This window comes from Procambarus clarkii, chromosome 61 (assembly GCF_040958095.1).
Source record: "Procambarus clarkii isolate CNS0578487 chromosome 61, FALCON_Pclarkii_2.0, whole genome shotgun sequence".
In the NCBI taxonomy this organism is placed as follows: Eukaryota; Metazoa; Arthropoda; class Malacostraca; order Decapoda; family Cambaridae; genus Procambarus; species Procambarus clarkii.
The window spans coordinates 12577888-12593305 of NC_091210.1; the positions used below are offsets into that span (position 1 = coordinate 12577888).

Consider the following 15418-nt stretch of genomic DNA (forward strand, 5'->3'; position numbering starts at 1 on the left):
TAATCTAGATTTAATCTAGATTATCTAATCTAATAAGATGAACCTCCAGTCCAAGTTTCAGCATTGATTTTTTATTCTCTGTTTTTTGGATTACAAAGTACAAAAAAAAATTACATTTAAAAAATCCAAGATTATAAAATCTCTAACCAATATTAACAATATTATAGTTAGCTAGTAAAATAATCTAAAGCAACATGGAAGAGGATATTATGTAAAAATGTGTAGTTGTTGACTGAGAACCATCATTTTGCTTCAAAACAGCACTTTTCAAAATTAATCCCTAAATATAATTTGTAATTTAAAATTTGCTCTTTCCAGATTATAACAATATACAAAGAATATATATGAAAAATTTGTTTAAATTTTATTACAAATATCAAACCCAACCTTTTTAAAGATGTACAATCGTACTATTGCGAGTAAGTAAATCAATCATGTGCCACCTGTGGATGAGGTAAATATTGCTTGATTTTCTTCAAACTTCACATAATTATAGGTTGAGCTACTTCCTCAAAGGCAGGTTAGCTTGAGGGAAATTGCACATCAAACAATGGGGATGAAAATTACAGAAAACATAGAAATTCCCCTGTACTTATTTGTATTTGATTTAAACACTGTACAAATACATTTAATAAGACTAGTTACTAAGTTTATATGACATATACCTGTAATGACAAATTACAAAGACAGAAAACCCTTTCTCATCATAATATTCGGAGAATGTGTCCTACAGGTAAATTTCCTGCTACGGCAAGATCACCAATGTCTCAAGATGCGCTCCTACCATGCCCAGGAGAAGAGGTTTGGTTAGCAGCATCACTGATTTCCTGTCACCCATTTGGGTAGTGTCACACACTAGCCTGCTGAAATCAGCATGACCCTTTGACATTTGCTGCACATATCTAAACTGCGTGTGCCACTTTCAGTCAATGTTTAACGCATATAGAAAAGACAGGCATCTTAAATGTGTTATGAAACGAATGATGTAGAGAATATATACTGTATCTGCTAGTAAACTAAGCACGGACCTGTAGTACAGATCTGATCTGTCTAATGGCCCGTTAGTCATTGACAGACTCATCCCATCCATGTTTGAGTCTTGGATGTCAGAAAGTTGCCAGTGACCATAAGAGATATAATAATAATAATTTCACATATACAGCATTAGTAAAATAAATATTTATATAAACACAAAATATATTTAGAGCCTGTGAACTTCCTGGCTGGCTGCCAGGGGTCAGCCCAGCAGTGTTATAGAAAAAAAGGGGCATGTATACATTTCTGCCACATTAGTCCCTTTTCACCTAATTATGTGTGATTGTGGAGGTAAATCCTCAGAATGAATTGCCATTGCAGCCTACCTGTTCATTTCTTTCACAATGTGTTGCGTTTATCTTGACCATCTTTGATGGCTTTAGCTGTGCCATCCCACCCTGATTTCACTAAACCTGCTCCTCTTTCGTATTCTGTGTCCTTCTTTGCCTTAGTTTTCTCTCTTTCTGTTATCCCTGTTCTTTGCTATATCTATTCTTGAGTGACATATACAGTACTTGGTTTTATACCAATTTTCAGGAACTCCAACTTCTGATCTCTCAGTTTTCACCGCTTTGTGTGTCTTCAGGAGACCAATGCTTGGCTCTCATCCTGGTCACTTCTGTGGTTGTTCCTCTCTCCTCTCCTGCTTTTGCTGGTAACCTAACTCTACTGCTTTTGCTGGTAACCTAACTCTACTGCTTTTGCTGGTAACCTAACTCTACTGCTTTTGCTGGTAACCTAACTCTACTGCTTTTGCTGGTAACCTAACTCTACTGCTTTTGCTGGTAACCTAACTCTACTGCTTTTGCTGGTAACCTAACTCTACTGCTTTTGCTGGTAACCTAACTACTGCTTTTGCTGGTAACCTAACTCTACTGCTTTTGCTGGTAACCTAACTCTACTGCTTTTGCTGGTAACCTAACTCTACTGCTTTTGCTGGTAACCTAACTCTACTGCTTTTGCTGGTAACCTAACTCTACTGCTTTTGCTGGTAACCTAACTCTACTGCTTTTGCTGGTAACCTATTTACTGCTTTTGCTGGTAACCTGACTACTGCTTTTGCTGGTAACCTGACTCTACTGCTTTTGCTGGTAACCTAACTCTACTGCTTTTGCTGGTAGAGTTACTGCTCTCTTGATCTAAAATGATATTCCCTTTGTTTACCTGCTTTTTCAGCCAAACATTCATTCTTCTTCTGCTTGTATCTTTGTGAGTTAATGGTATACCATCTTAAAAATTACTACAAAACCTTTTCCAGTTTGTCCAAATTCTGCTTTGTAACTGTCCATTACATCAATATATGTAAGATGGTCCAAATCGTTACCATAAATACCATCTAAACAGGACAATATGCTGACGGGGCAGATATTCTAATTATATTGCTCTTGTAAGTTCTTGTAAGTATCCTGTGCAGCTTAAGGGTTGCTCAAAACTCCTCCAAAGTATTCTTATAGCTTGTCATGCTCAATTCACAAATCTGAAAGCATTATTATTAAGAGAAAAAAAAGGCAAATGCTGTACTGTATTAGTTTCTAAGGTTTAAGTTGAATTCGGACACATCAGTGTTAGGAATTCTATAGACTGCACCCACAGACAGGACAGACTCGGCACCCTTGACTCTGAAGCTGGCGAAGATATACTCCCCATAGCAGTCTCTAGTTCTAATTTCTTTTAAGCATGTTAGTTCTTAGTGGTAGTAAAGAGCAGTGCCACCACCTCTCTGAAGTTGACGACAGTTGTGAATTGCCGAGTAGTTAGGCATGTTAAAGAGTTAAGTAGTATCCTCTTTCAACCATGTTTCAGTAAGTATAATAAAGGAGAATTATTTATTGCCTGACCCTACCTCCTCATCACAATCGACTTGAGAATGGTCCAGGACGGACCGAAACGTCGTCGTCCCTTCAACTTCTAGTGTGTGGTCTGGTCAACATACTTCAGCCACGTTATTGTGACTCATCGCCTGCATAATAAAAGAGAATTTGTTGTCAATAGTTTCAATCAAGGCACTAACATCATCGAAGTGTTTACCTAGGGATCTAACGTTCAAGTTGATTACAGAGATATTGTGATTATGAGTTAATACATTGTTTACATCATGTGCTGCAAAATATCTGCAATTTAGATCATTAAAGTGATGATTGTCATAGATAGTGGATAAGAGGTTTAGTTCTGGGTCTATACTTATCTGCATAAAAAAGCTGATAGCAGGAAAACAATGCAAGAAAGGCAAATTACAAGGTAGAATTAAGCTATAAAAGGGGGAAAAATATGTAAACAATACTATACAAAACAAACACAAAATGAACAACAAAAGAAAAAAATGAGGTAGCTTACAAGGGGCTTACAGGGGTACAATGGAGTAAGGGAGTAGGGCGAGGCTAGGCAACCTAGGTAATAAATGATTAAAGCACATTGATATATTAAAGCTCTGATTGATTACACTGACAGCTTGATTGGTAATTTGTTTGCTATCTTGAGATGATTTCGGGGCTTTAGTGTCCCCGCGGCCCGGTCCTCGACCAGGCCTCCACCCCCAGGAAGCAGCCCGTGACAGCTGACTAACTCCCAGGTACTATTTTACTGCTAGGTAACAGGGGCATAGGGTGAAAGAAACTCTGCCCATTGTTTCTCGCCGGCGCCTGGGATCGAACCCAGGACCACAGGATCACAAGTCCAGCGTGCACCACACTCAACATAATACTAATAATAATTTATTTAGTTACAGTACATACATAGTTGCAGTGTTACAGTACAAACATTGTTAGATTTAAAGATAGAGGTACAGTAGTACATACAATAGTACATGAAATTCACCAACAACGAGACTCCTCAAGACAGCTCAAGCGATGAACTGTCATCACTTATCATCACGTCATAATAAAGATGAGGATATCCATCATCCTGAGATATCCAATATGATTAAAATAATGAGGGCAAATTCCTCATAGTGGACATCTAGCATCATGATCCAGGCAGGAATCTCCAGTGGACATTAAATATCCTGATTCTGGCAGGACTCTCTCCAGTGGAGATTCAACACCCTAATTGTGGCAGAGCTCTCGCCATTTGATATCCAACAACCATATTCAACCAGGACTTTCTCCAGTGGATATCCAACATCCTGATTCAGACAGGACTCTCCAGTGGATATCGAACATCCTGGTTGAGGCAGGACTCACTCTAGTGGATATCCAACATCCTGATGACATTGTAGACAGAGAAATTTTCTACACAGTGATTGTAGGCTGTTATAGGCTTGAAGATATAAAAAAGTGTCTACATAAATGACGAAGAAATAAATTCATAATTTTTTAATATCCATTTATTATTAGGTTCATTATAATTATTATTACATGCTCATCAACTCATTTTTCTTAATAATATGTTGAGAAAACATGATGATATGTTTGATATTTGAATTGGCTGTATCTCGGTAAATATATGTGTAAAAGGCTTAATATTGGAAATTAGCAAAGAAAGAGTTAACAGAAAGAAACGTCCAGAGGTGCGGTAATTCTAATGGTAGCATTTTGAAAACGATTCTATGGCTGGTTTTGATTTTGAGTTTTGTGAAAAATGACGATTTCGCCGAGGTGGCGATTTTTCCGAGGCAGCTCCGCTTTGCGCCATCTTGATGGCGACACAGCTCAGCGGTCAGTTAAATCAGTAAATAATTGTCAAAAGATGGCGCAAAGCGGAGCTGCCACGGAAAAATCGCCACCTCGGCGAAATCGTCATTTTTCACAAAACTCAAAATCAAAACCAGCCATAGAATCGTTTTCAAAATGCTACCATTAGAATTACCGCACCTCTGGACGTTTCTTTCTGTTAACTCTTTCTTTGCTAATTTCCAATATTAAGCCTTTTACACATATATTTACCGAGATACAGCCAATTCAAATATCAAACATATCATCATGTTTTCTCAACATATTATTAAGAAAAATGAGTTGATGAGCATGTAATAATAATTATAATGAACCTAATAATAAATGGATATTAAAAAATTATGAATTTCTTTCTTCGTCATTTATGTAGACACTTTTTTATATCTTCAAGCCTATAACAGCCTACAATCACTGTGTAGAAAATTTCTCTGTCTACAATGTCATCAGGATGTTGGATATCCACTAGAGTGAGTCCTGCCTCAACCAGGATGTTCGATATCCACTGGAGAGTCCTGTCTGAATCAGGATGTTGGATATCCACTGGAGAAAGTCCTGGTTGAATATGGTTGTTGGATATCAAATGGCGAGAGTCCTGCCTGAATTAGGATGTTAGATATCCACTAGAGGGAGACTCAATTATTCTTTTGGATATCCTTGATCCTGACGACAATGAAAGCATATCTGAGAGCTGTTGATATCCTGCACGCTGAATATTGTAGAAGGCATTGCATCTATGTATATCTGCTTTCCTTTGATATAATTATGGTATGTTGTGCCTCAGTGGGACTCCTATTGTTACAGCCGCCGGATTCCTTCGCGGGTATTCTACATCCTGATTATAATGTAGGATGTCCATCATCCTGAGATATCCAATATGATTAAAATAATGAGGGCAAATACCTCATAGTGGACATCTAGCATCATGATCCAGGCAGGAATCTCTCTAGTGGACATTAAATATCCTGATTCAGGCAGGACTCTCCAGTGGATATCCAACATCCTGGTTGAGGCAGGACTCACTCTAGTGGATATCCAACATTCTGATGACATTGTAGACAGAAAAATTTTCTACACAGTGATTGTAGGCTGTTATAGGCTTGAAGATATAAAAAAGTGTCTACATAAATGACGAAGAAAGAAATTCATAATTTTTTAATATCCATTTATTATTAGGCTCATTATAATTATTATTACATGCTCATCAACTCATTTTTCTTAATAATATGTTGAGAGAACATGATGATATGTTTGATATTTGAATTGGCTGTATCTCGGTAAATATATGTGTAAAAGGCTTAATTTTGCAAATTAGCAAAGAAAGAGTTAACAGAAAGAAATGTCCAGAGGTGCGGTAATTCTAATGGTAGCATTTTGAAAACGATTCTATGACTGGTTTTAATTTTGAGTTTTGAGAAAAATGACGATTTCGCCGAGGTGGCGATTTTTCCGTGGCAGCTCCGCTTTGCGCCATCTTTTGACAATTATTTACTGATTTAACTGACCGCTGAGCTGTGTGGCCGTCATGTCCCGAGGCATCATGCTTGTTTCTATCTTTTGGTCAGTTTTTTATTTAATTTAATCATTGACTATTTTCTGTTTCTATAGGAAATAAGGTAATTAAAAATCAAGAGAAAACAAAAGGTTTATGCCGAAAAATGACCGGCTAGCTGTGTGATGCATCATACTGAACCGCTATATATATATATTTATTTAAACAAGAGTTATTCACTCAATTATTCCTTGTATATGAGCATTCTTTTGGATATCCTTGATCCTGACGACAATGAAAGCATATCTGAGAGCTATTGATATCCTGCACTCTGAATATTGTAGAAGGCATTGCATCGATGTATATCTGCTTTCCTTTGATATAATTATGGTATGTTGTGCCTCAGTGGGACTCCTATTTACTCGTTACAGTCGCCGGATTCCTCCGCGGGTAATCTACACCCCTGATTATATTGTAGGATGTCCATCATCCTGAGATATCCAATATGATTAAAATAATGAGGGCAAATTCCTCATAGTGGACATCATGATTCAGGCAGGACTCTCTCCAGTGGATATCCAACATCCTGATTCAAGCAGGACTCTCTCCAGTGGATATCCAACATCCTGATTCTGTCAGGACTTCCTTCAGTGGATATTGAATATCCTGTTTCAGGTAAGTCTCTCTCCAGTGGATATCGAATATCCTAATTCAACAAGGACTGTCTCCGGTGGACATCCAACATCCTGATTGAGGCAGGGCTACACTTTACAGTCGCCGGATTCCTTCGCGGGTATTCTACATCCTGATTATAATGTAGGATATCCAACATCCTGAGATATCCAATATGATTAAAATAATGAGGGCTAATTCCTCATAGTGGATATCTAGCATCATGATTCAGGCAGGACTCTCTCCAGTGGATATCCTACATCCTGATTCAGGCAGGACTTTCTCCAGTGGATATCGAATATCCTGATTCAACCAGGACTCTCTCCAGTGGATATCCTACATCCTGATTCTGGCAGGATTTCTCCAGTGGATATCGAATATCCTAATTCGACCAGGCCTCTCTCCAGTGGATATCCAACATCCTGCTTGAGGCGGGACTCTCTCCAGTGGACATCCACCATCCTGATTCAGGTAGGACTTTCTCCAGTGGATATCGAAGATCCTGATTCAACCAAGATTCTCTCCAGTGGATATCAAACATTCTGATTCAGGCAGGACTCTCTCCAGTGGAGATTCAATATCCTTACTGAGGCAGGAGTCTCTCAAGTGGATATACAACATCCTGATTCAACGAGGACTCTCTCCAGTGGGTATCCAACATCCTGTTTCAGGCAGGACTCTCTCCAGTGGACATCCAACATCCTGATTCAGGTAGGACTCTCTCCAGTGGATATCGAATATCCTGATTCTGTCAGGACTTTCTTCAGTGGATAATGAACATCCTGATTCAGGCAGGACTCTCCAGTGGATATCCAACATTCTGATGACATTGTAGACAGATAAATTTTCTACACAGTGATTGTAGGCTGTTATAGGCTTGAAGATATAAAAAAGTGTCTACATAAATGACGAAGAAATAAATTCATAATTTTTTAATATCCATTTATTATTAGGCTCATTATAATTATTATTACTTGCTCATCAACTCATTTTTCTTAATAATATGTTGAGAAAACATGATGATATGTTTGATATTTGAATTGGCTGTATCTCGGTAAATATATGTGTAAAAGGCTTAATTTTGCAAATTAGCAAAGAAAGAGTTAATAGAAAGAAACGTCCAGAGGTGCGGTAATTCTAATGGTAGCATTTTGAAAACGATTCTATGGCTGGTTTTGATTTTGAGTTTTGTGAAAAATGACGATTTCGCCGAGGTGGCGATTTTTCCGTGGCAGCTCCGCTTTGCGCCATCTCCTGACAATTATTTACTGATTTAACTGACCGCTGAGCTGTGTGGCCGTCATGTTCCGAGGCATCATGCTTGTTTCTATCGTTTGGTCAGTTTTTTATTATTTGATTTAATCATTGACTATTTTCTGTTTCTATAGGAAATAAGGTAATTAAAAATCAAAAGAAAACAAAAGGTTTTTGCCGAAAAATTACCGGCTAGCTGTGTGATGCATCATACTGAACAGCTATATATATATATTTATTTAAACAAGAGTTATTCACTCAATTATTCCTTGTTTATGAGCATTCTTTTGGATATCCTTGATCCTGACGACAATGAAAGGATATCTGAGAGCTGTTGATATCCTGCACTCTGAATATTGTAGAAGGCATCGCATCTATGGATATCTGCTTTCCTTTCATATGTTGACCAGACCACACACTAGAAGGTGAAGGGACGACGACGTTTCGGTCCGTCCTGGACCATTCTCAAGTCGAATAATGTTCAAATTATGCTGCAATGTACCCGTTTAAAACCCTCAAATTTTACAATAACATACCTACTGATCTCATTCTTACACTGCACTTTCACATTGAGTTTTTCTAGAAACTACCTTACTTAAAATTATCTGTTAAATTAAGGACCTTCTTGAAACGCTGTACATGTTAGTGACTTTGCAAGAAAGGTAAACCAATTCTGTGTACTTTTGTGCGTATATATATTATATAAGACAAGGTGACAGACAGTGTATAGTTTTAAATTTTGCCCCGAGGGGCGAGTTTATTAGGCAGCGCCACTCATCCTGCGAGTGGACATACCGCCATAGCAGCATGTACAACACTCCCCAATAGGAAGAAAACCCGCTGGGTTGTTCACCCTGTCACTTGTACCCAGACACAGCTGGGACTTGCTTAACTGCCTCAAGTGAAGAGTTTCTTAAACAAGAACACTAAACTAATCTTATCTTATCTTGCGGGTGCAAGATATGGGAATCTCAAGACCATTATTTGACAGTTTTTCCCCCCAATTCAATGTAGATTTTATTTTTCTACACATTACAACGGGCTCACCATAGCCCGTGCTGCTTAGAACTTCATGTTCTAGGTAGCGAACCTTAACAACAAAAATACACATTACAAGTGACATTCATACACTTTGTGGTCAAGGCGGTGTCCGTCACTCAATTTCTGCCACTCTTAACCGTTTCCATTCCGAATCTACATGGATATTAATCCAAGACGGATTCTTGCTAATACTGATCTCTCCCGCGACCACCACCTCTTCGTCCATATTGATTGGAATTAACTTTTGCAACCACATTGTACCAACGTACCGAGTTAGTTTAGTTACTTGCTATTGGCCAATAGCAGCCCATAACAAACATCTGATGCCATCTGTTGGCAGAAAATGGTACTATCAGCTGGCCTAAAAAACTTGCCTGATAATTCCTTTAATGTGAAGAAGTCTTGTACGAAAAGTTAAATAGTCCCTTTCAGCACCTCTACTCGTTCATTTCTAAGATTCCAACATGGGATGGGATCCACAGAAATTTGACTAAGCTATAGCTGATAGTACCATTTCCTGCCAACAGATGTATGTTACGGGCTGCTATTGGCCAGCTGATAGTACAATTTTCTGCCAACAGATGGCAGCAGATGTACGTTATGGGTAGCTGATAGTACCATTTCCTGCCAACAGATGGCATCAGATGTATGTTATGGGCTGCTATTGGCTAGCTGATAGTACCATTTCCTGCCAACAGATGTCATCAGATGTATGTTATGGGCTGCTATTGGCCAGCTGATAGTACAATTTCCTGCCAACAGATGGCATCAGATGTATGTTACGGGCTGCTATTGGCCAGCTGATAGTACAATTTCCTGCCAACAGATGGCATCAGATGTATGTTATGGGAAGCTCTAGGCCAGTTAATGGTGTAATTTCCCGCCAACAGATGGCATAAGTTGTATTTTAAGGGCAGGTCTGTTGATAGTGTACATTTTCCCCAATAGATGGCATTAGATATATGTTATGGGGTGCTGATGGCCAGCTGATCACTGAGGCCATCTATTGACAAAAAATTGCACTGTATGTTATATCATTTGCTGGTCAGTTGATAGTGCAATTTCCTGCCAAAACTCTGTGTGCCAGAGTGCCGGTGATCACTCTCTGGTGCCAAGCAGGCCGGTGCCAGAGTGCCTGTGATCACTCTGGTGCCAAGAGCTGGTGGGTGCCAAAGTGAGGAAGGAAATTAAGTACACCTGTGGGCAGATTTTTCATCTTTTTAATGCATTATTATTGTACTGGGAGCTGGCACTGGGGGGGGGGGTGCCAGGGCCATACCCCGCCCCCCTCGCCCGGTGCCCGAGGTCACCCTCCAATTACACAGGACCGTGTCAGCCATATAAGAGGCACGACGCTGGTCCTCCAAGGGTCGAGCTTCAGCGATGGGGCTACGGCTCGCTTGCCTCTCCTGCCGGGCCGCCAAGGGGGAAAATCTCAACAACGTCATCGATGACGTCAACGATCCAATTGCATCATCGATGACGTCACTGACCCAATAACGTCATCGATGACGTCACTGACCCAATAACGTCATTGATGATGTCACTGAGAGGCTATATGACTGGCTTGGTGTTAGTTGACAGTTGTGTTGACAGTTGTGGTGTTGACAGGTGTAGTGTTAGTTGACAGTTGTGGTGTTGAAAGTTGTGGTGTTGACAGGTGTAGTGTTAGTTGACAGTTGTGGTGTTGATAGTTGTGGTGTAAGTTGACAGGTGTGGTGTTAGTTGACACTTGTGGTGTTGACAGTTGTGGTGTTGACAGGTGTAGTGTTAGTTGAAAGTTGTGGTGTTGACAGTTGTGGTGTTAGTTGACAGGCGTGGTGTTAGTTGACAGGCGTGGTGTTAGTTGACAGGCGTGGTGTTAGTTGACAGTTGTGGTGTTGACAGTTGTTAGTTGACAGGTGTGGTGTTAGTTGACAGGTGTTTGTGATGTCATCTCGGGTCAGTATGCGGTGTTTGGCTGCGTCATAGTGGTGGTGGTGGTGAATCAGAGTGCCAGACACTACAGTTTGATGGACTGTGGTGAGGGGCTGAGGACGAGCTGCTGGAGGGCCTCAGGGTCGACACACACACTGCTGGAGTGCAAGTTGGCACAGTTCAAGTGCCTCTCACACGGGCAGTGGTCGAAGTACACCTGTGGACAAGGGCGGTACAGGTGAGCAAGTATATTTGTAATGACGGGGAGTTGTGTAACTAAATGCTAACTAATTCTACTTCTCACATGCACATCTACGCCTCTTTCTGTGCTATCTACGACTTTAATCTACTCAACATCTTAGGAATACTTGTGGCTGGGATATTGTTAACACAGCAAGGAGGTTATCTTGAGGTTATCTTGAGATGATTTCGGGGCTTTAGTGTCCCCGCGGTCCGGTCCTCGGCCAGGCCTCCACCCCCAGGAAGCAGCCCGTGACAGCTGACTAACACCCAGGTACTATTTTACTGCTAGGTAACAGGGGCATAGGGTGAAAGAAACTCTGCCCATTGTTTCTCGCCGGCGCCCGGGATCGAACCCGGGACCACAGGATCACAAGTCCAGACCGGCTCCCATGACTGATGCCTCAGGGGACAAGGGAAGATTATAAGTATATACAGCTATACAGACACATATATTAGAGAATAAATCTAACAAAGGGAAAATTATAGAAGAATGTTTTCAGGGCACAACTAAGTAAATTTATTTAACCACTGCCTGGAACAAACACTGCCTGGAACAAACTGCCTGGAACAAACACTGTCCCAGACCCTTCTAGAGGAAGAACTACAATAGAGGTGAGTGAGAGGAAGCAGTGAGAGGAGCTGGATGTGATGACGGCCTCAGACTGTGACAAGGTCGCTCCCTGGGTACTCAAAGAAGCAGCTGCAGCACTGTGCGGACCTCTTGCTACAGTCTTCAACTCCTCACTAGAACTGGGGAACTGATATCTGGATATTGGCTAATGTGACACCTATATATATAAGAAAAGGAAAAAGACATGAGCCACTGAACTACAGATCGTTATAACTAACAGCCATCTGCTGGAAGCTATTAGATATAGATATAGATATAAAGGCACGGTGAACACTTAGAGCATATGAACTGTGAACCAATGGAAATCCTGCTTGACCAACCAACTAGGAGCTCTACGGAAGATGTGGACAGTCAAAGTGGAGAGAGAAAGAACTGGACAAGCTGCATTTTCCAGGATTGCCAGAAAGCTTTTGACAATATTCCTCACAAGTGACTGCCGTAAACACTGCCAAACCTGCTTGGTGTGTTGGGAAGAATATTTCGTTGAGTGGAGGAGTACCTCTCAGGAGGGAGCCAACAAGTGGAGGAACTACTTCAGCCTCAGTGTGGCAAGCTGCTGGAGCAGGTTACCACAGGAGCTCGTCGAGGACACTACGATACACAGTTCCTCATGTACACATGATAGAGCAAACTAGTTAAAAAGTTATTGTATAAAACTAGTGATGAGCGCAAGGCGGGGCCCAGGAGCAGAAGCATGACCTGGTATACACATGTGAGGGCTCCCACCGAGACTCACCTCGTTCTCGACGTCTACAAGGATGGCGGAGGCGTCACAGATCTGGCCCCGGGTCTTGTAGGGCAGACAGTAACTGTTCGTAGCCAGCATGGGTCGCACGCAGCACCGCCCCGGCCCACAGTCCGCCCACGTCACACACGTGTTCTTCGTCCGGGCTGCAATATGACCACACACACACACACCTGTTACTGGAGTCTCACGACTGGTATAGGGCGTGGCAGATGTTTAAGGATATGACAGGTGCCTCAGCGTCATGTCTCACCGGAAGGTTCCGTTATGATGGGAGGGAACAGATGAATGTTATGGGTGAGTGAAGCTGGTGGTACAGGGGGGTACAGGTGACGGGTGGTACAGGGGTACAGGTGAGTGTGACGGGTGGTATAGGGGTACAGGTGAGTGTGACGGGTGGTACAGGGGTACAGGTGAGTGTGACGGGTGGTACAGGGGTACAGGTGAGTGTGACGGGTGGTACAGGGATACAGGTGAGTGTGACGGGTGGTACAGGGGTACAGGTGAGTGTGACGGGTGGTACAGGGGTACAGGTGAGTGTGACGGGTGGTACAGGGGTACAGGTGAGTGTGACGGGTGGTACAGGGGTACAGGTGAGTGTGACGGGTGGTACAGGGGTACAGGTGAGTGTGACGGGTGGAAGTACAGGTACAGACGGGTATAATAGTGCCCCTACCATTGACCCACCAGCTGGGTATCATCCTGTTGGCCACACGAGAGGGTATGCCCACGGTGGTGCCCACAAGTATGCCTGCGACCACCACCCACACCCACAGTGCTCTACGCTCGGCGCCCACACTCATCACGCTCTCTGTCAGCAAGGAAATAACCTTGAGACATGCCCATGTCAGGACACGCTGCTCCTTGACCTGCGACACCGGTACAGCATCAACAGGACCTGGACATAGCACAAGTACTTTACATCAAACACTTTCATCCAATTATTTACAACCAGCTTGCAGAGATATGTCCTACCACTAACACATCTTAGGGGCTCCTACCTTAGGGGCTCCTACCTTAGGGGCTCCTACCTTAGGGGCTCCTGCCTTAGGGGCTTCTGCCTTAGGGGCTTCTGCCTTAGGGGCTTCTGCCTTAGGGGCTTCTGCCTTAGGGGCTCCTACCTTAGGGGCTCCTACCTTAGGGGCTCCTACCTTAGGGGCTCCTACCTTAGGGGCTTCTGCCTTAGGGGCTTCTGCCTTAGGGGCTCCTGCCTTAGGGGCTCCTACCTTAGGGGCGTCCACCTTAGGGGCTCCTACCTTAGGGGCTCCTGCCTTAGGGGCGTCCACCTTAGGGGCTCCTACCTTAGGGGCTCCTGCCTTAGGGGCTCCTGCCTTAGGGGCTAATATTTAATACATATAAAAGACCTCACCAGTAGTGTAGTGTGTAAGACGTTATCCTGTGGAGGACTGGAAGCCAGCAGTGTTCCCGCTCCTATATATACCCTCCGCTCTGTGAAGTCACAACCCTCTTGACCAATCACGCCACTATTGTCATCACACTCGCCTGAGCTCTTACTTGAAGACTCTCAAGACTCTCACAGCGTCTTACAAGCCTCCACTGCTGCTTGAGTCAGTAACTGGCGCGTGTGTTCCCTCCTACAGTCCTCTCCCACACTGCCCTTCCAGGAGTCCCCTCCCACGATAGTGGGACATGTCCACGAAACGATAGTATGGTGAGTGGAGAGTAAATTAGGAATGGGGAATATGATGAAGGGGTGTGGAGAGCAGAGGTCAACATACCCATGACTGTGAAGGGTATACTAGGAGGGTATACTCATAATATCCTGTGATTCCCATCATATCCTGTGATTCTCAGCATATCCTGTGATTCTCAGCATATCCTGTGATTCTCATCATATCCTGTGATTCTCAGCATATCCTGTGATTCTCAGCATATCCTGTGATTCTCAGCATATCCTGTGATTCTCAGCATATCCTGTGATTCTCAGCATATCCTGTGATTCTCGGCATATCCTACCATTCTTATCAAGTTATATTCTCGGTATATTCATTCTCTCTCTCTCTCTCTCTCAGTATCTCCAATCATTCACAGTATATCCTATTATTCTCAGTATACCCAATCTTTCGCATACTCAGCTCGTGTTTTATGCCTACAGTCCTCAGTATATCCACATTATATATTAGTATACCGATAACCTTTTTAATTATACCAAATTTCACCATAGGTATATCCACAGTTTTCTCAGTATAATGATACTCATTCTCAGTATACCAACAGTTAATTTAATATATCCATGATAATTATCAGTATATTTATAGTCTAGCTCGGTATATTCGTAGGGGATGAGCTTATATCTAGTCTATTGGTATATCCACAATCCTGGTTGCTATAACCAATCTATCGGTATAACCACAATTGTTCTCACTGCACTCAGATTATCTAGATATATGCAAATATATTCTCTGAATGGCCAATGTTCTCAATATCGGTTAGGTTAGGTTACAATGTATACACACATTTCAGAGTTTACCTGAGGTACAGGGCCATCGGCCCTGGCCACTAGAGATGGCCCCGTCGTGGCCACAACGGGGACAGGAAGCCTTGAGGGCCACCAACAGTTGATCCAGCGTTGATGCGATTGATGGAGCATGTTTTACCGGCTAGGACGCATCTGGGGGTCTTTGTTTACGTGGTTCTGGCAGCAGAGTTGAAACCTCCTTCAACATTCCTTGCTGCGTAAAGCCTCATCCTCCGTTGCTGAG

General features: G+C 42.3%; 2 protein-coding genes across 2 annotated transcripts; both read right to left on the reverse strand.

The window, feature by feature from the left end:
* Positions 1-10363: 10363 nt before the first annotated feature.
* LOC123774299 (uncharacterized) lies at positions 10364-14216 on the reverse strand. The gene is made up of 4 exons (XM_045768453.2): positions 14065-14216; positions 13372-13506; positions 12687-12841; positions 10364-11293 (listed from the first exon to the last, which is right to left on the reverse strand). The coding sequence occupies exons 2-4, from the start codon at positions 13496-13498 to the stop codon at positions 11162-11164; spliced, it is 414 nt and encodes a 137-aa protein (XP_045624409.1). The 5' UTR covers positions 13499-13506; positions 14065-14216; the 3' UTR covers positions 10364-11161.
* On the reverse strand, positions 13673-15306 carry LOC123774239 (small ribosomal subunit protein bS16-like). Its single transcript, XM_045768386.1, has 2 exons — positions 15187-15306; positions 13673-14026 (listed from the first exon to the last, which is right to left on the reverse strand). The coding sequence occupies exons 1-2, from the start codon at positions 15304-15306 to the stop codon at positions 13673-13675; spliced, it is 474 nt and encodes a 157-aa protein (XP_045624342.1).
* Positions 15307-15418: the final 112 nt, after the last annotated feature.

Excerpts from the sequence above, each read along its gene's own strand:
- LOC123774299 (XM_045768453.2), bottom strand. The coding sequence starts at position 13,498 with ATGAGTGTGGGCGCCGAGCGTAGAGCACTGTGGGTGTGGGTGGTGGTC. Across the intron at positions 12,842-13,371 it reads ACCCAGCTGGTGGGTCAATG|CCCGGACGAAGAACACGTGT; the intron begins GTAGGGGCACTA and ends GTCATATTGCAG. Across the intron at positions 11,294-12,686 it reads TTGTAGACGTCGAGAACGAG|GTGTACTTCGACCACTGCCC; the intron begins GTGAGTCTCGGT and ends CCTTGTCCACAG.
- LOC123774239 (XM_045768386.1), bottom strand. The coding sequence starts at position 15,306 with ATGCTCCATCAATCGCATCAACGCTGGATCAACTGTTGGTGGCCCTCA. Across the intron at positions 14,027-15,186 it reads CCGATGGCCCTGTACCTCAG|GCAGGAGCCCCTAAGGCAGG; the intron begins GTAAACTCTGAA and ends TTAGCCCCTAAG.